Source organism: Lipophrys pholis, assembly GCF_963383615.2.
Source record: "Lipophrys pholis genome assembly, chromosome: 8".
NCBI lineage: Eukaryota > Metazoa > Chordata > Actinopteri > Blenniiformes > Blenniidae > Lipophrys > Lipophrys pholis.
Genome location: NC_137630.1, coordinates 32,785,266 through 32,807,276, shown reverse-complemented (window position 1 = coordinate 32,807,276; position 22,011 = coordinate 32,785,266). Strand labels below are relative to the sequence as shown.

Genomic DNA, 22,011 nt, shown 5'->3' with positions numbered 1-22,011 from the left:
GTGAAGAGGATGAGTGGATCATCAGCTGTGTGAAGAGGCTGAGTGGATCATCAGCTGCGTGTGAAGAGGATGAGTGGACCATCAGCTGTGTGAAGAGTGAGTGGATCATCAGCTGTGTGAAGAGTGAGTGGATCATCAGCTGCATGTGAAGAGCATGAGTGGATCATCAGCTGTGTGTGAAGAGCATGAGTTGATCATCAGCTGTGCGAAGAGCATGAGTGGATCTTCAGCTGTGCGAAGAGCATGAGTGGATCTTCAGCTGTGTGTGAAGAGCATGAGTGGATCATCAGCTTTGTGAAGAGGACCATCAACTGTGTGAAGTGGGTGAGTGGACCATCAGCTGTGTGTGCAGGAGAGGACAGGAAGTGCAGTCAACACGGCTGGTAGAAAAAAGCTCTAAAAATCTTTATTGTTCCAGAGAATATTAAACATCTGGAGATCAAAGGAACGAGCCGACCAATCGGTGAGCTTCCTCACAACAGAAACCACAGAAGAAGAAATGATCTGCTGACAGTTGTTTAGAAAACAATTGAAAAAAAAACCCCACTAAAGATGCTACAGAAATAATTTACAACTGAGCTGGTTTAAGCCACGCCCTTCTTCTGCAGTGGCTCCGCCCACTGCCAGCACCATGACCTTTGACCTCTGAATGAGCCCAGAGAGAGAAAAGACTGCTAAAGTCTACATTCAACTTTAACTCAAATTTATTGATATCCATCAGAAGGTGAACTGCTTTTGGCTCCGCCCCTCGCTGTCTCCATGACAACAGGATTAAAAAACAGACGATTGGTGATAATGTACAAATATCCTACAAGTCTTTAGTTTGCCAAAGCCCCGCCCCCTCGCCATAGCAACTGGCAGCAGGGCGGCGATTCAGGCAGCAACCAATCACAGTCCTGGGAGAAGGCGGCTCCTCCTATTGGTCGGTTCTGAACTTCTTTGGTCCGGCGGGTTTACTGCAGACAGACAGACAGACAGTGAAGTTGACTTCCCTCTGCTCTGCTCCAAACTGATCGATAGATCAGCTATTGATCCAGGATAAAGTTCAATAAACTTGGTCTTCTTCCGTCACGAATCAAAGATCCTTTATTATCTGTTCTTCACTCTTTATGTACATGATTTTTATTTGTTTTATTATTTCCGTCTGAAATGAATGAAGTTTTATCATTAAATGATTATTTATCATGAACTCCTGCTGTGGTGGCGCCACCTGGAGGTGGAGACATGAAGCGCACCATTTTCAAAGTTGCTGTTTTCTACTGGTTTCTACTGTTTTCTACTGGTTTCTACTGGTTTCATGAGTGTTGTGTTCGGTAGGTTTGGAGCAGAGTAACTTTAAATTGCGAGTACTTATTCTCAGAGTTACTCTCTTACAAGTCTGGCGAGGCTCCGGGTCTCTTCACTGCTGGTTTGGCGTCTTTGCTGGTTTCTGCAGGAAACAGAAACATGAGAGGTCATGAGGGGTCATGAGGGGTCATGAGGGGTCATGAGGTCGAGTCTCCTCCCGAGACATTCTGCTGGTCCGGGACGGGTCTCACCCTGCAGCCACCGGACTTGCGTAGCCGGGCCGTAGCCCTTCTGGTTGCGTGCGGCGATGCGGAAGATGATGGCGGGCTTGGTGGTGAAGTCGATGTGGGCGTTGGCCAGGCTGGAGGCTTGGACCAGGCAGGACGGGGTGGGACCGCAGTAGACCCTCATGAAGGCCAGCTGGGCCGGACCCGAGGTCTGGCTGGACTGGATTGCCAGGTACACCGAGTACTCGGTGATCTTCCCCGATGTGACGGCCGGAGGCTCCCAGGTGAGCTGGGCCCCGTCCAGGTTCTGCGGGACAAAGAAGACCTGTTAGACCCGGCGGGTCCAGACAGGACCCAGGCCCTCCCACCGGTCCGGACTCACCTTGCTGATCTTGATGGCACAGGGGGCGCCGGGGAACCCGGGCAGACACGTCTTGAAGGCTGACACCTCGGAGAAGGTTCCACGGCCGCAGATGTTGATTCCCGCCACTCGGAACTTGTAGGCCGTTCCGGGCTGGAGCTCCACCTTCTTCATCCCACTGTAGTCCGGAACCAGACCCGAATCGTTCTGCGTGCACACACACACACACACACACACACACAAAACGTCACTGTCACACCACCACCAGAACCAACACAATCACCAGCAGAACCATCACAACCACCACCAGAATCAGCAGAATCACCATCACAACCATCAGGATCACCCTCGGAACCAACAGGAGCACCATCGGAACCAACACAACCACCACCAGGACCAACAGAATCACCAGTAGAACCATCAGAACCACTAGAAGCATGGTAGTAATAAGAGCAGTACTTTTTGCAGACGTTCTGCCGGGGGAGTTTTTCCAGACGCTACTGAGATCAATCAGGTGAAACGTGGAAACTATCAAAGTGATTTAAAATAAATAAATGATCATTGGACTGAAGTCAAACTAAAGTCATGTTCTTCAGCGAGCGAGACGAGGAACCGGCTCAGCTGAGGGTGGAGATGGAGACAGTTATAATCTATAATCAAATGATTCAATCACATTAAACACATTCAAAACAAAGAATCAAGAAGCATCTCAGTAATCAATAAAGGTTTACTTCAGTCGTTCTGGACTGTGTTCTCTGGTGATAGCACATCTAAATACTGCAGAACCACTATCAGTTCTACCAACAGAACCAAGGATCAGTCATCAAACACAAATTCACTTTGCTTAAAATTAAAATTCACTGATCTACAATTTCAAACTGGTGCCGTTTGAAAAGTGTTGTATAAACCGTCATCAGAACCATCGGTACTACCATCAGAACCATCGGTACTACCATCAGAACCATCATTTTTGTCATCAGAACCATTTGTACTACCATCAGAACCATCGGTTCCGTCATCAGAATCATCGGTACTACCATCAGAACCATCATCAGAACCATCTGTACTACAATCAGAACCATCTGTACCGTCATCAGAACAATTGGTACCATCATCAGAGCCATCGGTACCACAATCAGAACCATTTGTACTACCATCAGAAACATTGGTACCGTCATCAGAACCATCGGTACCATCATTAGAACTATCAGAACCATCGGAGAGCGGACTGCTGCTCCATCACCACTGATTCAATCTGATTTATAAAACCTGGTTCTGGAGGTCCAGTGGTTTGATGTCGTCACACAAAGACAACACGAGAGACCAGAAAAGGTTTGTCGGGTCTTACCTCGGCCATGTCGTCGTCATCGTAGGGGACGTAGTAATGCGTGACCACCATGTTGGTGACTTTGACGATGCCGACGTCGAACCACTGACTGTCCTTGGCAGGGGGCTTGACCTGGACCCTCTGCTTCTGCAACACACACTTACAGTTAGCCTGCTGCTAGCGCCACGTTAGCGTGCCGGCGGTGACGTCTGGGCTCACCGCGGCGCTCGCCGCCAGGCCGTTGGTCACCTCCGTCAGCGGGGCGGGGCCAGAGGCTGCGGGGGCTTGGATCTTCACGTGACCCGTCGTCAGCGTGGGGCCGAACGTGCTGGCCAATCGGGCGACGGCGCTCGTCACCGCTGATGACGTCAGCTCCTGACCGTTGCTCTCAGCCGCTGGGTCGTTGAGGCTGTCTGCTGGAGCAAGGCCCTCTGGGAAACAGGAAGTTAAAGACACACGGAGGGTGATCCGTTTGATGGAAGATCCTCCCCTGAGAGCAGGAGGTGGTTACCATGGTAACCACCCGTGTAGGATTAATGTTACAGAGCATCCTTCACTAACTGGTGTGTGTGTGTGTGTGTGTGTGTGTGTGTGTGTGTGTGTGTGTGTGTGTGTGTGTGTGTGTGTGTGTGATTAGATGTGAGGCTGTACCTGTGGGGAGGCTGCTGTGTTGTGTTTCAGTTTCTGGTTGGGGAGTTTCCTGCAGCTGCAGCTGCAGCTGCTGCTGCTGGACCAGCGCAGCGAGTTCCTGCTGCGTCAGGACAATGGGGATGGACTGATCCATGGCGTCGCTGCCATCGCCTGCAGGTACACATACACACACACAATGAAACATGGCGGAGTCGCGGCTCTACGTGAGACGGAGCCGCCAGAGTCTCCGATCGTCTCACCGATCTGTCCCGCCGCCTGCAGGACGGCCTGGATCGTCGCCTGCTGAGCTGCCTCATCTGTTGCTGTGGCAACGGCCAGCTGCTCCGCAGTCAGTCCCGTCACCATCAGGGTTGTCGTCCCGGAAACCGCCTCACCTCCGTCCCCTTCTGATGACATCAGCTCCTGAGGAAGACCGCTGTCTGAGGACGCCATCTGAGGGCGGGGAGGGAACTGGTCAGGGGATTAACCAATAAGGACTCATGACAGCCCAGCTCCAGGTTGCTGGTTCAATCCCCATATTGCCCGTCCACAAAGCTTTTATTCATGAAGACTGAGAACTAGTGTTCGTTATGGCTGAGTGAGTTTATCTGCAGGAGAATAGTGAACGTCAATGGAATGTCCGCATTGAGTGTGTGTGTGTGTGTGTGTGTGTGTGTGTGTGTGTGTGTGTGTGTGTGTGTGTGTGTGTGTGTGTGTGTGTGTTACCTGAGCCGCTGCCTCGCTGCCCTCCAGGTGAACCTGTAACACTGCGGCCGCTGAAGACATCCCATGGTCTGCTTGGCCGTCTGTCTGCATAGGCTCCACACCCTCGTCAGCTGCTATGGAAACCATAGAAACCTGAGCCCTGTCGTCTCCGACCAATGACGAGATCTCCTGCAAAAACAGCAGGTTGATGACTGTGTTCCCATGGTTACGGGTGTGGTCTTTAGGTCGTCCCTCACAGGTATGGAGGGTCCAGGTGTAGGCGTGGCCTGTGTCACCGTGGTAACAGCTCTGCTCTGATTAGTTGCAGCGGTGGAGGAGGCGGGGTCAGAGGAGGAAGAGGAGGGGTCTGAGGAGTCTCCCTGCTGGCCGTCTCCGCCCTGCTGAGCTGCACACAGAACAGGAGGTGAGTGTTTCCAGGATGAAGACCTCATGGCCCAGGTGGGAGGAGCTTACCTGTAGCTGTGGTGGCCGTATTGGTGGTGCCGGTCTCGTGAGTTTCACAGGGAGGATTTGAGCACACCTGAATTTTAAAAAGCTGCTGTATTAATCTGGGAAGACACACATTTAATCAATCCCAGCTCACCTGTCCAGGTGTTAGCTCACCTGTCTGACTCCTCCCACTCCAGATGTTGTGGTAGTGTTGGTGGTTCCGGTATCGTGGGTCTCACAGGGAGGGTTTGAACACACCTATATTTGAAATGATCTGCTTTAAAAATCTGGTGAAACACATTTAATCAATCCCAGTTCACCTCTCCAGATGTTCACTCACCTGTCTGACTCCGCCCGATCCAGCTGTGGTGGCTGTGTTGGTGGTGCTGGTCTCGTGAGTTTCACATGGAGGGTTTGAACACACCTGAAAACAAAAACCTAGAATATTGATCATGTTTACACACATTTAATCAATCCCAGCTCACCTGTCCAGGTGTTAGCTCACCTGTCTGACTCCTCCTACTCCAGCTGTAGTGGTGGTGTTGGTGGTTCCGGTCTCGTGGGTCTCACAGGGAGGGTTGGAACAGGTGTTTCCTCCGTTCACGCTGACAGCAGGCGGCGCCGACGGCTGGTCTGAACTCAGCTGATAAAAGAGAAAGGAGGCGGTGTTGGCCATAGAGCCCTGAGAGCGCCACCCAGTGGAGGGAGGACTTGACTTGAATGCAGAGCAGGTGGTGGTTGGAGCGACGGGCTCACCTGCGGCTCTCGGTTCATACTGGCTGAGGCCACGGTGGCAGTGTTGGTGGTTCCAGTCTCGTGCGTCTCGCATGGTGGGTTGGAGCAGACCAACGTCACTGCAGCGTCAATAAAAACAGCTGATCAACACCCTCAAACACTGAAGCTGCGCGCCGCAGCCTCACACACGGGGTTTTCTGTACCTGCTGTAGCGTCTCCTCCATCTCCCTCTGCAGTCGTAGTCGTGGAGGTACTCGTTGTACTGCCGGGATCCTCTGAAGTAGGAGACGCCATGAAGGAGACGGGGAGATCCTGAACCAGTGGCTGAGCCTCGGCTCCGCTCGGAGTCGTGATCAAAGTTACCTGCAGAGAGGAAACACTGCATTACAGCACTCACAGGTCTGCAGTATAACCACAGTACTACTCTGAAAGAAGTACTACAGAACTGTATATCAGGAAGAAAAGCTGCAGTCCAGTCACGGAACCACAGATCCACTGTGCTGGACTGACCGAACTACAGCCGCAGTACCTGTTTGGGTCCTGTACCAGCAGTGGTCGCTGTGGCCACCTGGCTGGCCAGTGTGGCGATGGTTGCCAACGAGGTGATGGGCGTAGCCAGGGAGGCGTTGGCTGAAGAGGCGGCTCCTCCTGACACACTTCCTGTCACCGTCCCCAGACTGGAAACACCTGCAGGGACAAAAGCACAGAAACACCTGTAGCATCTGTTGGAGCTCACGTGAGAGTGACACCCGAGGAGCACATGTCACTGGCGTTTACCTGTGGTTCCCTTGACAACCAGCGTGGTGACGGTGGGCTTGGCGCCGACAGCTCCCGGTGACACCAGGCGGACTCCGCTCATCGGGACGGTCCGGAGGATTGTGCCTGGCCCACCTGGAGCACCCTTCAGTACCACCTGAAGCACAGAACATCACGTCAGGGCCGACACTACAGTGTGTGTGTGTGTGTGTGTGTGTGTGTGTGTGTGTGTGTGTCTTTACTGTACCTGTGTGAGCCCCTGCTGACCAGCTGCAGATATTTTGGGGATTGTGGTGAGGATTTTCCCTGCTGTTCCTGGAGTCACCATCTTGGTGGTGAGGATTGTGATTGGACTGTTTCCCCCTGCAGGACGCAGAGCTTCACTCAGTCAGTCAGACACGGTCCAGGTGTGTGTGTGTGTGTGTGTGTGTGTGTGTGTGTGTGTGTGTGTGTGTGTGTGTGTGTGTGTGTGTGTGTGTGTGTGTGTGTGTGTGTGTGTGTGTGTGCCGTACCAGCCCCGCCCTGCAGCGCAGACATGGGGATGGTCTTTATGATGGTGGTTCCTGGTTTGGAGGTTGTGGGTGCGACGCCCAGGATGGTGGGTTTGGATGTGGCGGACCCGGCCTGCGCCGTGCTGAGGATGGTGGTCTGCTTCCCGTCTGCAGAGGACACCAGCTTCAGGATGGTGCCTGCAGGCAGAGCGCCCTTCGTCTGAGAGGAAGAGGAGGAACATTAAACCGTTGAACAGGTTTGTGATCCGGACCGGTCTGGATTGGGGTCTACCTGGAGGATCTGAGTGACGGGGTTGCTCCCAGCCTGCCCGGTAATGGCTCCACTCTGGAGTTGCTTGTTCTGGACCATTGACACCACCTTCCCAAGGTTACCAAGGTTACCAAGGTTACCAAGGTTACCAAGATTACCAAGGTTACCAAGGTTACCAAGGTTACCAAGGCTACCGATCTGAAACAGAGGTAGAAGTAAACATCCAAACCCTTCATGGTGAGTCTGAACCGACCAATCACATTAAATTAATATTTCAAAGCTCCCACCAAGGTCCCGCCTCCACCCACACTCAGTGGACTGTTAACCAGAGTGATGGTCTTTGTGACTCCGCCCACCATTGTGGTGACCACCTGAGCCTGCTGGGAGACTGTCACTGTGCCCGACTTGTGGACCGTGATGATTGGGCGGGTGGGAGTCCCGGGGGTGGAGACCATGGAGGCCCCACCCACCTGAGCGGCCGCTGTTTTTAACATCCGAGTGGCCGGGTTGCTCACCTGCGAGAGGAACAGACAGGTGAGGCAACAATCTGTTTCAGTGGACTGAGGAGAACATCAATACATTCAACCATTTTGTATCCAAACTTTCCACATTAAAAGCTTTCAATGTTAATGTGATTATAACTTTGTGATCAGACACTCAGACCTGGTCGGTGTCATTATGGTGTAAGCAGCGCTGGGCGTTGAGCTAACGCAGACGTGCTAACCTGGATGCTATCGTCTCCCTGCCAGTCACACACTTGACGAAGTCAACAACAATTAAGTTGGACACCATATTTACAATCAGCAGCAGTTTCCTGAGTTCAAGAAGAGTTGTAGAAGTTGGTCCACATTCAACCAGGGTTGGTTTTCTTTAAGACAGTCTGAGACATGGCTAACGGAACCGCCCAGAGCTGACGGCTTCTCTCCGTGTCAAGCTGTGTGAGGTTTGAACTCTGGATGAGCCATAAAGCCCAATTCGTACTTCAAGCGATACACGAAGGACATGTGTTGCTGTGAACCTCCTGCACCATCCTCTATCAACGCTACGTCACCTCTTTAGCATGTAGCATCGCTGGGGTGTGAGCCTGAAACTCTTTAGCATGTAGCATCACTGGGGTGTGAGCCTGAAACTCTTTAGCATGTAGCATCGCTGGGGTGTGAGCCTGAAACTCTTTAGCATGTAGCATAGCTGGGATGTGAGCCTGAAACTCTTTAGCATGTAGCATAGCTGGGATGTGAGCCTGAAACTCTTTAGCATGTAGCATAGCTGGGGTGTGAGCCTGAAACTCTTTAGCATGTAGCATCGCTGGGGTGTGAGCCTGAAACTCTTTAGCATGTAGCATCGCTGGGGTGTGAGCCTGAAACTCTTTAGCATGTAGCATCGCTGGGGTGTGAGCCTGAAACTCTTTAGCATGTAGCATAGCTGGGATGTGAGCCTGAAACTCTTTAGCATGTAGCATAGCTGGGATGTGAGCCTGAAACTCTTTAGCATGTAGCATCGCTGGGGTGTGAGCCTGAAACTCTTTAGCATGTAGCATCGCTGGGGTGTGAGCCTGAAACTCTTTAGCATGTAGCATCGCTGGGGTGTGAGCCTGAAACTCTTTAGCATGTAGCATCGCTGGGGTGTGAGCCTGAAACTCTTTAGCATGTAGCATAGCTGGGATGTGAGCCTGAAACTCTTTAGCATGTAGCATAGCTGGGATGTGAGCCTGAAACTCTTTAGCATGTAGCATCGCTGGGGTGTGAGCCTGAAACTCTTTAGCATGTAGCATCGAAGGGTGTGAGCCTGAAACTCTTTAGCATGTAGCATAGCTGGGATGTGAGCCTGAAACTCTTTAGCATGTAGCATAGCTGGGATGTGAGCCTGAAACTCTTTAGCATGTAGCATCGCTGGGGTGTGAGCCTGAAACTTCCGTCCATCGTCTTTAGTGGTATAAGACGATATATAAAATTGTCGCCCAAACAAAACGAAGCATCATCAGAACAATTGTGACACCTGGTCAATGGGAATAGATTGTTGTTGGGTTACATGTTTCATTATCAGTGTTGCATTGTGGGTAATGTCGTGCTCAGAATCGTACCACGGTGACGGGCGCAGCCACTTTAACCGGCAGACTGCCGGTTCCTGGACTGACAGCCACCGTCTTCACGATGGTTGCTCCTGCGGGAACGTTCAACATGGTCGCCGTGGACGGAGGAATCTTCTGAGTCGCTGCTGCAGCCGCAGCCAGCGCCGCCATGCCGCTCATCTGAGGGCTGCTGCCCATTGGCTGAGAGTAGACAGGGAAAACGGGTTTCATAGCAACATGTCAGTTTGCAAGCAGTCACTGGGACACGGTGGTGTGACGTGAGGATCCGTTTACCGTCTGAGCAGGTACCACCATACGGACACCGGCAGGAAGCGTTGCCATAGAAACCGGAGATTTGGGTGTGGCCTGTCTCACTGTGACAATGGAGGCTCCGCCCGCAGCGCCTGGAGCCGCTGCCACCTTCAGGACCGCTGCAGAAACAGCAGACAGGTGAGCCTACGACATTTTTCACCTTCTCCACCTGCACAAGATCAGAAACCCACCTGGAGACTTGGCAGCAGCAGCCAATGGATTTCCAGGAACCGAGGCCGTGGGGGCGAGGACCCGAGTGATGCCAGACAGCGGGACTGTCTGATTGGCCAGTGTTGCTGTGGCAGACGCAGCACTCTTCGGGGAGCTGGCGCCGGGTGTGGCGATGGGGATGGGGGCAGGACTGGAGGCAGGTGAGGGGGTCGCAGGCGTGACTGGAATGTCGTACTTCTGCAGCTGCAGCAGGTAGGTATCGGCGGTCTGAGACGGGCCCCAGCTGACCTCCAGGGAAGTGGTGTTGGCTCGGACCAGCTGCACCCGAGACGGGGCGCAGGGACGCGCTGAAGATGAACAGGTGATGACAGGTGAGGAGAAGCCACAGCGACAGACAGGTAGACGTCCGACAGCAACAGCTCTCACCTGTCTCCAGGTACCACAGGTCCTTGCAGCACACCTGGTTGTTCCAGGCCTTCCTGTATCCGTCTCTGCCGCTCCAGATGTAAAGTCTGGAGTTGATTGCGACGCTGCAGTGTCCCGCTCGAGCTCTAGGGAGGTTCTCCTCCACCACGTCCATCAGAACCGTCTCCCAGCACATAGAGTCTGCACACACACGGCAACACACACTGATGTTCACAGCAGCCCTTTGAGGCTCTGCTGTGTGTGTGTGTGTGTGTGTGTGTGTGTGTGTGTGTGTGTGTGTGTGTGTGTGTGTGTGTGTGTGTGTGTGTGTGTGTGTGTGTATACCCAGGTTGAGGCAGGCTAGTGTGTTGGTGCACTTCCACTCCTTTTCGTGAGTTGCTGCTTTGACGTCGTCCATCACCAGCGGGACCCAACCTCCGAACACGAACATCCTGACGACCAGAGGGACAAAGATCAGCACAGGCACCTACAGCTGTGTGTGTGTGTGTGTGTGTGTGTGTGTGTGTGTGTGTGTGTGTGTGTGTGTGTGTGTGTGTGTGTGTGTGTGTGTGTGTGTGTGTGTGTGTGTGTGTGTGTGTGTGTGTGTGTGTGTGTGTGTTTTCATACTTGTTGTTGATGGTGGTGGCTGAGTGCAGGCTGCGCGGAAGAGGCGGCGAGCCATTCAGGGATGGTTTGCTCCACACCAGTGAGTCTGTGACATCATCAAAAGAGGAACCAATCAGGATTGAGGGTGGGGGTGGGGGGGTTGAGGTGTAGCGGGAGCCTTACCGATGTCGAGGACCCACAGGTCTCCCAGCCGGCAGCCACTCATCCCACCGTAGATGATGAGCTTGTTGGCGCTGCGGCCGCTGGTCACCACCGCCGTGTGGCTCTCCCTGGGGGGCGGAGACGGACCGGATGTGGGCGGGATCTCCCAGCCGACCACACTGGAGCCCGGCCGCAGCTCCAGACAGTACAGGTCATTCAGGTACCTGGGGGGTCAGCGGAGAGCACGCTCAGACCACAGTGACTGACCAGATTAGAGATAAATCTGATCGTCTTCGAAAATACAATCAAAACAGTTTCACGGTTTCTTGTTGTAGATTAACATCATGTTCAAAGCGAGCAAAAAAACTGTTTGAAAGACAGAAAAGTTTGAAAAGTTAAAAACTAGTCCGATAAAATCCAGATCCAGTGAAAAACACCAGAACTAATCTTGGTTTGAAACGAGAGAAATGTTAATTGCAGTTTCAGAATAAGTTGAAAAAGACAGAAAGCCGAAATGTCTCCTGAACTTCCATTTATTATTTCGCTTTATTCAACTCGGTCACTTTGGGTTTTGGAACGAGGGATCGAATGTTGCTCTGCAGTTTCTATGAATGTGTGTGATTCCGAATGCTGATGGGACGTAAACGTTTGGTAAAGAGTGACGAAGAGCTGAAGAGCATCTTATGAGGTTCCTCCTACCTGGGGATGTTGTTTTTAGGATCTTCGCTGTCATTGGCCAGTCCTCCGAACAGGTAGCACCGGCTGCCAATCAGAGAGAAGCTGTGTCCAAGGCGCGGGCAGGGCAGAGGGCCGTTTTTCGGCGCTTTGGCCTTCAGACGCTTCCACTCCCAGCGGCTCGCCTGAAATAGTTACACAGTGTTGAGACCAAGCGGGAGGCAGGATGGCCACGCCCCCCCGCAGTGACATCACTGACCTGCAGCTCGTACAGGTCGTTGCTGTACTTGCCGTACTCCACCATGCCTCCGAACACCAGCAGCCGGGTCCCGTCGCACACAAAGCCATAGGCGGCGCAGCCGGGGGGGATGTCGCCACGCACCGCAGGGATGAACCACTGGTTGGTGGCTGCACGACGGAAACAGATGGTTCAGCCCGCACGCTGCCAGACAGTCACATCGGAACAGCCTTCCTGATATTTCAAAGACCCCTCCATCCAGAGGGGTTGCTCTTTTCACTGGTTTTAACTTTTTGAAAAAGGCTCCACAGGCGGAACCTTTGAAAAGCACTCGGCTCCATGGACGTAGAAACAAGTGAAAACAAACACTTACGCTGGTCCTGGACACCACATTGGTGCTCAGTAGAGCCAATCAGAACAAAGTTTTCTCCGTGGTGTCATGACTCCCAGTCCATATTCTACTGGACTTCGTACTTTTATTTTGACAGTCATCATAATAACAATCCGAGTTGGTGCTTTTATTTTGACAGTCATTGTAATAACAATCCAACTTGGTGGTTTTATTTTGACAGCCGTCGTAATAACAATCCAACTTGGTGGTTTTATTTTGACAGTCATCGTAATAACAATCCAACTTGGTGGTTTTATTTTGACAGTCATCGTAATAACAATCCAACTTGGTGGTTTTATTTTGACAGTCATCGTAATAACAATCCGAGTTGGTGGTTTTATTTTGACAGTCATCGTAATAACAATCCAACTTGGTGGTCTGTCCACTAGAATGTTCTCCCAGTGTTCATGTTTAGAGCTCATTGTTCTCTGCTGCATGTGTGTGCGGTTTCATTACAAAAACAAACAACAGCACCAACTAATGGTCTGCCATGGTAACAACATCACTTTTAGTGCTTCTGCAATTTCCGTAGAATCGGACATCATTTTTAAAACGTCGCTCTGTAAAGACAAAATCATTCTGAATGGAAAATGCAAAAAATACATATATTTTTTAATTTGTTTTGTAAATGTGGTCTGATGCCTCCAAACTGCTCCAGAGTCTCAGCAGGTCCTTCCTGTTGACATCAGACCTCGACCCGTTAACAAGAATCCCCCCAGGGAGCATCTTTGATTCTGACAGGGTTTTTCTGTCAATCCATTTTCATGCTTAAGTTAGCCACCATTAAATCTTTTTATTTATATATTATATATATATATAATTATCTACTTATATTTGTTCATACAAATTTGTATTCTGACTTGTTTGATATTTTAACATTTTGTTCTATTTACTCTGTTGCATTCTGTGTGGAATGAATTAATTTCTATTCTATTAATTGTCATTACTATATTAAATTATTCTGCAGAACTCAAATAGACCTGCACAAACTGCAAAGTCTCATTTACTTTTAAATTTAGGAACATTTCATATAATCTAACCTGGATTAAATTATATTCTATTCACGTTTGTTGTTATTTTTGCCGTTTGTTTATTTGGCGTGCTGCAGGGAAGGGGGCGTGGCTCAGTGACGTCAGTCGTGTTTTCAGTAAAAACGCGCCATTTCTCTCTGCGTTCCATCCGCTCAGTTAGCCACCTACTAGTTAGCACGGTGCTAACAGCGTTAGCACGATGCTAAGCGCTGCGGGCCGCTCTGGTAGCCGGAGGCTAAGCTACCCCCGTAGGCTAAACTCCACCACGACGACCGCCGCACTTTAGCACACAACACTGAATAAAACCACGAACCTAATGATTCGAGCTACTTAGCAGTTAGCTGGTAGCTTTTAGCTTCCACTGAGCATCGCAATAAGCAGCAGTGACCGGGCCTCACACATTCTTACACAAATTACCAATGAATCTGAATTAAAGGGCAGACTCGAACCTGTGTTGTAGACGTGAAGTTCGTCCACGATGCCTTCGTTCCCTCCGCCAAACACCACCATCAGCTCCTTGATGGCCACGGCCCGGTGCCCGTGCCGGGGCCGCGGCACCGGCCCAGTCCAGCCCAGGACGCGCTTCCAGCGGGGCTGCAACACCACGGGGGTCATGGCTTCGGACGCCATAGCTGCTCAGACGACAATGCCCACTTCTGCGGGTTTTGGAGCCGCGGGAATGAAATGAGGCGCAGTTTAGTCGTGTTCAGGAAGCAGTTTAAAGTCACAGCTGGGTTAGCATTAGCCTGCTAACTAGCGACAGCGCTAACTAGCCGGCTAAGTTGAAGAAGCTCTGCGGCTCAACGGCTTCTGTTAACCGGACAAAGAGCCGCTCTGCAGGCTGCAGTCCTCCAGTCCAGTCTGTTTTCAACACTCAGAATAACACACCCTCCTTCGGAACACCGGCTGCTGGCGGCGCCGGGGAGCGTTGTGATGCCGCCGCTAACTAGCCCGAACACTGCAGCGAACGATCCGCCATTTTGGCTCTAAGCAGAGTCGGTGAGGAGCCGCCGGTAGCCGTCCGTGCTAACGGAAACAAAAGGCGCTTCCAGCCGCGAATGGCTGCGCGAAGTCGCTGCTGCAGGCACCGGGGGCCAGGGCTCGGCCCGGGCGCGGGAGGCTCGGTCAAGGCGGGGGAGGCTGCTGTCAGACGTGCAGAACCGCGGGTCTGTGCACCGGGATGGGAGCCGCCATCTTGCTGCTAACAGCAACCAAACACAACAGACGGAAAGCCGCGGGAAATGGCAGCTAGGCGGCTAACGGCTAACAGGCGGCTCACAGACAGACCGCAGTTAACAGACCGATAACAGACTGACAGACGTCTTCCAGACCGATCATGTTCATCATGTTAAACAAACACGAATTTGTGCGTTGATATTTATATATTTTTAATATATTGTGAATCATTTGAATTAATCCGCAAAATCTAAAACTACTTAAAATTGTCTGTTGTGTGTTTATCGGCTTAACAATATATATTTTTAAAGACTTTAAAAATGAACTATTTCAGAATTGTTGAAAAAAGCTACATTATTCTTTTATAGTTTTCACTTAATACTTGAATATAATAGTATTTTTCCATTTTTCCTTCTGCTACATTTTATATTAAAAATCCCACATTTCAGCAGCCTCACGTTGATTCACCACACATCCAGCAGGGGGCGGCAGAACGACACACTGAAGGTTTCTCACTTTATTGAAACAGTTCATGTTTAAAAACAGTTTATTGACTCTAAAATAAAAAGTGTTTAAAAGGGTTTCACGAGACTGAAAGAAGAAGAGCAGTGGATGTTCTGTCAGCAGACGTCCGAGCGTCGGTTCCTCAAACTGTAACGGCGCTGAAAAGAGTCCAGAAGAATCAGGATGAATAAAAACAAACAAACATTCAGAAACACAAAACTAAAGCTTAATGCCAGTCAACTGCTAAGAACTTACTGATCCTGAAAATGTTCAACATGGAAAGAAATTCATTAGTTTTTATCCCAAAGATTTGAATTGTATCTTTTAAATATAGATTTAAACTTCACGACATTTTGAAAATATTAGATGTCCACAAAATATTTATAAATTGAGACTGAAAACAGAATGTGTTGAAATCGTTAAAGTAAAATGGTGACGAGCAAAAGGAGACTTAGATTTAATCTTAAACATTTTAATGGAATTTATAACTGAAATGTGTTGATTCAGTTTTCTACATTCGTGAAGATTTTAAATGCGGACGCCCCGATACCTCACCTACTGTACGCCCCGATACCTCACCTACTGTAGGCCCCGATACCTCACCTACTGTAGGCCCCGATACCTCACCTACGGTACGCCCCGATACCTCACCTACGGTACGCCCCGATACCTCACCTACTGTAGGCCCCGATACCTCACCTACTGTAGGCAGGCCCCGATACCTCACCTACTGTAGGCAGGCCCCGATACCTCACCTACTGTAGGCAGGCCCCGATACCTCACCTACTGTAGGCAGGCCCCGATACCTCACCTACTGTAGGCAGGCCCCGATACCTCACCTACTGTAGGCCCCGATACCTCACCTACTGTAGGCCCCGATACCTCACCTACTGTAGGCAGGCCCCGATACCTCACCTACGGTAGGCCCCCGATACCTCACCTACGGTAGGCCCCCCGATACCTCACCTACGGTAGGCCCCGATACCTCACCTACGGTAGGCCCCGATACCTCACCTACGGTAGGCCCCGATACCTCACCTACGGTAGGCCCCCCGATACCTCACCTACGGTAGGCCCCAATACCTCACCTACTGTAGACCCCCGATACCTCACCTACTGTACGCCCCCGATACCTCACCTACTGTACGCCCCCGATACCTCATCTACTGTAGGCCCCCGATACCTCACCTACTGTAGGCCCCGATACCTCACCTACTGTAGGCCCCGATACCTCACCTACTGTAGGCCCCGATACCTCACCTACTGTAGGCCCCGATACCTCACCTACTGTAGCATAGCGCATAGCGCAGCGGCTCTCTGCTTTAGCATGTAGCATGTAGCATGGCTCGGAGTTATGTGCTCAGCAGTTAAACTACTGAGCACATCGAGCTCACCCTGCTGGTGACCAAGTTGCTGGTGACCAAGTTGCTGGTGACCAAGTTGCTGGTGTTATATGAACTATCTTCCTCCTCCTCTTGATATTTTGTCAGAACATAATTTAATTCTGAAGAATCTCCAAACCGCCAATGTTGCTCGTCCTCGGTTGCGGGGATCTGGGGATCTGGTAAGAGTACTAGTACTCCAGTACTCTAGTACTCGGGGCGTCTCTACTTTTAATGTCAGATTGTTGAGCCTCACCTGTTTGTCCTCCACCAGGACACTGTAGACCAGAGGGGAGGCCCGGGACCTGGACTGGGACGAGGACCGGGACGGCGAGCGGGACGGGCCGGAGCGGCGAGGACCCCTGCCTGGGCTCCGCCTCCGCACTGTGGCATTGTGGGAAACGCTCTTCAGGGTGGAGTCAGCCTCTGAGCAGTTGATGGTGCTGCTGAGGACACTGTCGTCCCTCCAACCTGCACCCAGGACCAGGACCACGTCAGGACCAGGACCTGGACCAGGACCAGGACCAGGACCACGTCAGGACCAGGACCCAGACCAGGACCAGGACCATGTCAGGACCTGGACCACGACCAGGACCACGTCAGGACCAGGACCTGGACCAGGACCAGGACCAGGACCACGTCAGGACCCGGACCAGGACCAGGACCACGTCAGGACCTGGACCACAACCAGGACCACGTCAGGACCTGGACCACGTCAGGACCAGGACCCAGACCAGGACAGGACCCGGACCAGGACCAGGACCATGTCAGGACCTGGACCACGACCAGGACCACGTCAGGACCCGGACCAGGACCAGGACCACGTCAGGACCAGGACCCGGACCAGGACCATGTCAGGACCTGGACCACGACCAGGACCACGTCAGGACCAGGACCCAGACCAGGACAGGACCCGGACCAGGACCAGGCCCATGTCAGGACTCAGGGGGTGAGGGGGGGGGGGGGGGGGTGGGTTCTGACCGGAGAGAGAGAGGTGGGAGACGTCTGAAGGCGAAGACAACGTGCTGCACTCCTCCTCCTCCTCCTCCTCCTCCTCTTCCTCCTCCTCTCTTCTCCTCCTCCTCCTCTGAACAGTCGAACCATCAGAACTCTTCTCCTTCACGTTGGAGTAATCAGATTACAGAACCTCCCGGTGTCACATCACTTCTGCTCATTTAGACGAAACGTTTTGCTTCACAGGAGAAACTTTTAATCGACTCAGTTCTTCTGAGTTTAGGAGCGAAAATCTGTCGATTTTTTACTTTATTAAATAAATTCAGGAATTTTTTTTTTCTCATTAATTCAGAAAAAGTCCATTTTTATCTTTTCATGTGAAGCGACACACTCAGGCTGGTCGGTTCTCACCTCCACAAGCTTCGCTTCCTCTTCCTCTTCACCTTCATCCTCCTTCTTCCTCCTCTTCTTCCTCTGCTGCTGCTCCCCTAAACTCTCTGCACACAGACCAACCACTCACCTCGTTTCCACGGCAACGTTGAACTGAAAACGCATCGTTTGCGTTTCATGTTTACATGCTAACAATCTGAAAACAATGTAGTTTCCATGTTGGTCCACTAGTTGGTGCTGTTGTTAGTTTTAATACCTCTCTCTCTCTTACGGTGACTGTCAAAATAAAAGTACCAGACCAGGACGCCCCCCACTCCACCTGCGTGCTGCAGCGCCTCCTGCAGGCTGCGCTGAGTCTCCTTCAGCTGCTGCAGAACCTGCAGACTCTGCTGCATCGGGTCCCGGTACCAAACACACACCACCAGCAGAACCAGAACCCCCAGCGCCGCCATCACCCGCCGCAACACCGCCACATAGACGGCAAACACCTCCTGAGGACAGCGCAGGAAACATCGACCCCGGGTCAGGAGTGACCGCGATAAAGGCAGTGCAGGGTAGAGAGGGTGCAGTGGAGACAGGGGGTGCAGTGGAGACAGGGGGTGCAGTGGAGACAGGGGAGACAGGGGGTGCAGTGGAGACAGGGGGTGCAGTGGAGACAGGGGAGACAGGGGGTGCAGTGGAGACAGGGGGTGCAGTGGAGACAGGGGGTGCAGTGGAGACAGGGGGTGCAGTGGAGACAGGAGGTGCAGTGGAGACAGGGGGTGCAGTGGAGACAGGGGGTGCAGTGGAGACAGGAGGTGCAGTGGAGGCAGGGGGTGCAGTGGAGATAGGAGGTGCAGTGGAGATAGGAGGTGCAGTGGAAACAGGGTGCAGTGGAAACAGGGGGTGCAGTGGAGACAGGAGGAGGTGCAGTGGAGGAGACAGGAGGAGGTGCAGTGGAGGAGACAGGAGGAGGTGCAGTGGAGGAGACAGGAGGAGGTGCAGTGGGGGAGTCACCACTGACCATGTGTTGATGCTCTGGAGCTTCAGAGTTCATGACCAACTGGTAGATCTTCTTCTCCAGGTAGAAGTTAACACACACCAAACACAACAACAACAGCCTGGAAGACACAGCGCAGGGAGTAAAACCAGGAGCTACCGGCCTCTGGAAGGAGGAGCAGGAGGAGCAGGAGGAGGTGGAGGAGGAGGTGGAGGAGTCACCTTGCCCTGGAGGAGCGTCGGGTGGAGGTGAGCAGGTAGGAGGCGCAGAGCGCAGCAGCGTGGTAGCAGCAGGAGCTCAGACTGTGAGCCTCCATCAGCAGGAAGTTGTGCAGGAAGGACACTCTGTTAAAGAGCTCAGAGAGCGCCACCTGCTGCTCCCTGGAGGAACTGCTGAGCTCCGAGAAGACCGAGCGCAGACCTGACACACACACACACACACACACACACACTGTTGATAATATTTTTCCCTGCCACAGGTCTGTCAGTATGTTTGTCTGCTGTGTTACTTTACCCTCAGTGGAGTCTCTCAGGTTGGCTCTCAGCTCTTCTCCATTGGTCAGGATCTCCTGCTGTGCCTGTAAGGCCACACTCTGGGCTTCAATCAGGTCCTCAGCCATCTGCTTGGTAGACTCCAGCTTCTCAGCTACACCTGCAGAGCTCTCCGTCAGCCTGACACACACACACACACACACACACACACACACACACACACACACACACACACACACACACACACACACACACACACACACACACACACACACACACACACACACACACACACACACACACACACACACACACACACACACACACACACACACACACACACACACACACACACACACTTACAGTTACCTGTCCATGGTGCAGTTAGTTACAGTTACCTGTCCATGGTGCAGTTACAGTTACAGTTACCCGTCCATGGTACAGTTAGTTACCTGTCCATGGTGCAGTTACAGTTACAGTTACCTGTCCATGGTGCAGTTAGTTACCTGTCCATGGTGCAGTTACAGTTACCTGTCCATGGTACAGTTACAGTTACCTGTCCATGGTACAGTTACAGTTACCTGTCCATGGTGCAGTTAGTTACAGTTACCTGTCCATGGTGCAGTTACAGTTACCTGTCCATGGTACAGTTAGTTACCTGTCCATGGTGCAGTTACAGTTAGTTACCTGTCCATGGTGCAGTTAGTTACCTGTCCATGGTACAGTTACAGTTACCTGTCCGTGGTGCAGTTACAGTTACCTGTCCATGGTGCAGTTAGTTACAGTTACCTGTCCATGGTGCAGTTACAGTTACCTGTCCATGGTACAGTTACAGTTACCTGTCCATGGTGCAGTTACAGTTACAGTTACCTGTCCATGGTACAGTTACAGTTACCTGTCCATGGTGCAGTTAGTTACAGTTACCTGTCCATGGTGCAGTTACAGTTACAGTTACCTGTCCATGGTGCAGTTACAGTTACCTGTCCATGGTGCAGTTACAGTTACCTGTCCATGGTGCAGTTAGTTAGTTACCTGTCCATGGTGCAGTTACAGTTACAGTTACCTGTCCATGGTACAGTTAGTTACCTGTCCATGGTGCAGTTACAGTTACAGTTACCTGTCCATGGTACAGTTACAGTTACCTGTCCATGGTGCAGTTACAGTTACAGTTACCTGTCCATGGTACAGTTACAGTTACCTGTCCATGGTGCAGTTACAGTTACAGTTACCTGTCCATGGTACAGTTACAGTTACCTGTCCATGGTGCAGTTACAGTTACAGTTACCTGTCCATGGTGCTCTCTGCGCGGCTCTGCCAGGCGTCGGCCTGCAGGAACTGGCAGATGGCCTGAGTGTGGGTGAAGAACTCGGTGTAGGAGTGAAAGGCGGCGGCGTCCATTCCTGCCGTGCAGCTGCTGATCTCAGAGCCCTCAAGGCATGATGGGTAATCTCTGCCCGAGCTGTGGAGGTACATCACTTCATCAGGTTACACCCGGGCTGCAGGCCCCCGAGCTGCAGGCCCCCGAGCTGCAGGCCCCCGAGCTGCAGGCCCCCGAGCTGCAGTATCTGCAGTGGCCACACGGGGCACCGCTGACGAATCAATCAACTGTCATTAAAACCTGAAGTTGACGAACTTCAACCAACATTGATCAAAACTCAAAGTAAAGACCCGGAAAATACAAACAAACAAACAAACAAACAAACAAACAAACAAACAAACAAACAAACAACGCTGGTGAAGAAAGTCTTTCAGCTTTAAACAAGAACAGTGATTGTTGAAAATAAGTTTTAAAAAGTACTACTTCTATTTCACTCCAAACGTTTCTTTCTTTCTTCACGTTAAATATTTTCTTTGAAGATCAATTTACTTTATTACAATATTAAAAGTAACTGTAATCCATTACTTGCACCCTCATGATTCTGAACCCAGCACAGCAGACTACAAAGTGAGTAAAAAACTACCCGCACGTTACCTGCTCAGGTGACAGTGCGTGAAGCGCAGCGCGAGGCGGCTCTGCTCCTCCGCCGTCAGCCGCCGGCAGCGCGTGTCCAGGTGCTGCAGGGCGCGCGCCCAGCAGTCCCCGTATCGGGGCTGCGCCGCGAGGCCGCGCAGGCGCCGCAGCTGCAGCGCGCCGAGCTCCGAGTCCGGATCAGCTGGAGAACAGAATCCCGGAAGAACCAGAACCAGAACCACAACCAGCAGCGACCTGCAGGAGCCTGCACACGCCATCTTCACCTGTCTGCAAGCCGACCAATCACAGAGCCCCGTTTTGATCCGGTCAGAGGTCACGCGTAGGTCACGTGTCTGTGTCATTTCAACCATCGATCCAGAAACATTCTGGAGGAAAGTTTTTCTGGAGATTAATGATCAGAATAAAGTTTATTGAAGCAGTTTGACCATTTCAATTTAGAATATTTTCATTTTCTGAACATTTATTTTTTGTTCTGGTGGCTCAAGACTGCTCCACCGCACTCCACTGCTCCACTGTCCTGCTCTACTCCACAGTCCTGCTCTACTCCACTGCTGCACTGTCCTGCTCTACTCCACTGCTCCACTGTCCTGATCTACTCCACAGTCCTGCACTACTCCACTGCTCTATTCCACTGCACTACTGTCCTGCACTACTCCACTGCACTACTCCACTGCTCTAGTCCACTGCACTACTCCACTGCACTACTGTCCTGATCTACTCCACTGCTCTACTCCATTGTCCTGCACTACTCCACTGCACGACTGTCCTGCCCTACTCCACTGCTCTAGTCCACTGCACTACTGTCCTGCCATACTCCACTGCACTACTGTCCTGCTCTACTCCACTGCTCTGCTCTACTCCACT

The 22,011-nt window shown here is 51.7% G+C and overlaps 2 protein-coding genes across 5 annotated transcripts; both read right to left on the bottom strand.

Annotated features, from left to right (window-relative positions):
• Nucleotides 1–378: 378 nt before the first annotated feature.
• hcfc1b (host cell factor C1b) lies at nucleotides 379–14,207 on the bottom strand. 3 transcript variants are annotated; one of them, XM_080470447.1, is made up of 32 exons: nucleotides 13,749–14,207; nucleotides 11,899–12,047; nucleotides 11,664–11,824; nucleotides 10,986–11,188; nucleotides 10,824–10,908; nucleotides 10,542–10,648; nucleotides 10,218–10,397; nucleotides 9,812–10,138; nucleotides 9,603–9,739; nucleotides 9,321–9,509; nucleotides 7,528–7,755; nucleotides 7,262–7,438; nucleotides 6,991–7,189; nucleotides 6,726–6,841; nucleotides 6,500–6,635; nucleotides 6,252–6,409; nucleotides 5,926–6,085; nucleotides 5,744–5,841; nucleotides 5,493–5,630; nucleotides 5,328–5,411; nucleotides 5,162–5,245; nucleotides 5,012–5,078; nucleotides 4,795–4,943; nucleotides 4,559–4,726; nucleotides 4,093–4,285; nucleotides 3,854–4,003; nucleotides 3,422–3,633; nucleotides 3,224–3,349; nucleotides 1,897–2,082; nucleotides 1,539–1,821; nucleotides 1,375–1,429; nucleotides 379–956 (listed from the first exon to the last, which is right to left on the bottom strand). In XM_080470447.1, the coding sequence occupies exons 1-32, from the start codon at nucleotides 13,927–13,929 to the stop codon at nucleotides 917–919; spliced, it is 4,926 nt and encodes a 1,641-aa protein (XP_080326573.1). In that variant the 5' UTR covers nucleotides 13,930–14,207; the 3' UTR covers nucleotides 379–916. The 3 variants fall into 3 exon arrangements, with proteins under 3 accessions (XP_080326573.1, XP_080326574.1, XP_080326575.1); XM_080470448.1 differs by having other exon boundaries at nucleotides 380–956; nucleotides 3,224–3,346; XM_080470449.1 differs by having other exon boundaries at nucleotides 380–956; nucleotides 3,224–3,343.
• Nucleotides 14,208–14,964: 757 nt separating this feature from the next.
• Nucleotides 14,965–21,427, bottom strand: LOC308113906 (uncharacterized protein). 2 transcript variants are annotated; one of them, XM_080470454.1, is made up of 10 exons: nucleotides 21,148–21,427; nucleotides 20,461–20,634; nucleotides 19,198–19,355; nucleotides 18,906–19,104; nucleotides 18,709–18,805; nucleotides 18,025–18,196; nucleotides 17,727–17,812; nucleotides 17,343–17,478; nucleotides 16,618–16,832; nucleotides 14,965–15,137 (listed from the first exon to the last, which is right to left on the bottom strand). In XM_080470454.1, exons 1-10 carry the CDS (start codon nucleotides 21,402–21,404, stop codon nucleotides 15,096–15,098), a joined length of 1,536 nt encoding a protein of 511 aa, XP_080326580.1. In that variant the 5' UTR covers nucleotides 21,405–21,427; the 3' UTR covers nucleotides 14,965–15,095. The 2 variants fall into 2 exon arrangements, with proteins under 2 accessions (XP_080326580.1, XP_080326581.1); XM_080470455.1 differs by having other exon boundaries at nucleotides 14,979–15,137; nucleotides 17,343–17,448; nucleotides 21,148–21,425.
• Between the last annotated feature and the right edge of the window lie 584 nt (nucleotides 21,428–22,011).

Bases quoted from the DNA above. Each gene is read 5' to 3' on its own strand.
- hcfc1b (XM_080470447.1), bottom strand. From the start codon at position 13,929: ATGGCGTCCGAAGCCATGACCCCCGTGGTGTTGCAGCCCCGCTGGAAG. The intron at 6,842-6,990 runs GTACGGCACACA...TGCGTCCTGCAG, and splicing joins TGCGCTGCAGGGCGGGGCTG to GGGGAAACAGTCCAATCACA. The intron at 6,636-6,725 runs GTACAGTAAAGA...TCTGTGCTTCAG, and splicing joins GTCAGCAGGGGCTCACACAG to GTGGTACTGAAGGGTGCTCC.
- LOC308113906 (XM_080470454.1), bottom strand. From the start codon at position 21,404: ATGGCGTGTGCAGGCTCCTGCAGGTCGCTGCTGGTTGTGGTTCTGGTT. The intron at 17,813-18,024 runs GTGGAGTGGGGG...GTCTGTGTGCAG, and splicing joins GGAGGCGCTGCAGCACGCAG to AGAGTTTAGGGGAGCAGCAG. The intron at 16,833-17,342 runs GTCAGAACCCAC...TCCTGGGTGCAG, and splicing joins CTCCCACCTCTCTCTCTCCG to GTTGGAGGGACGACAGTGTC.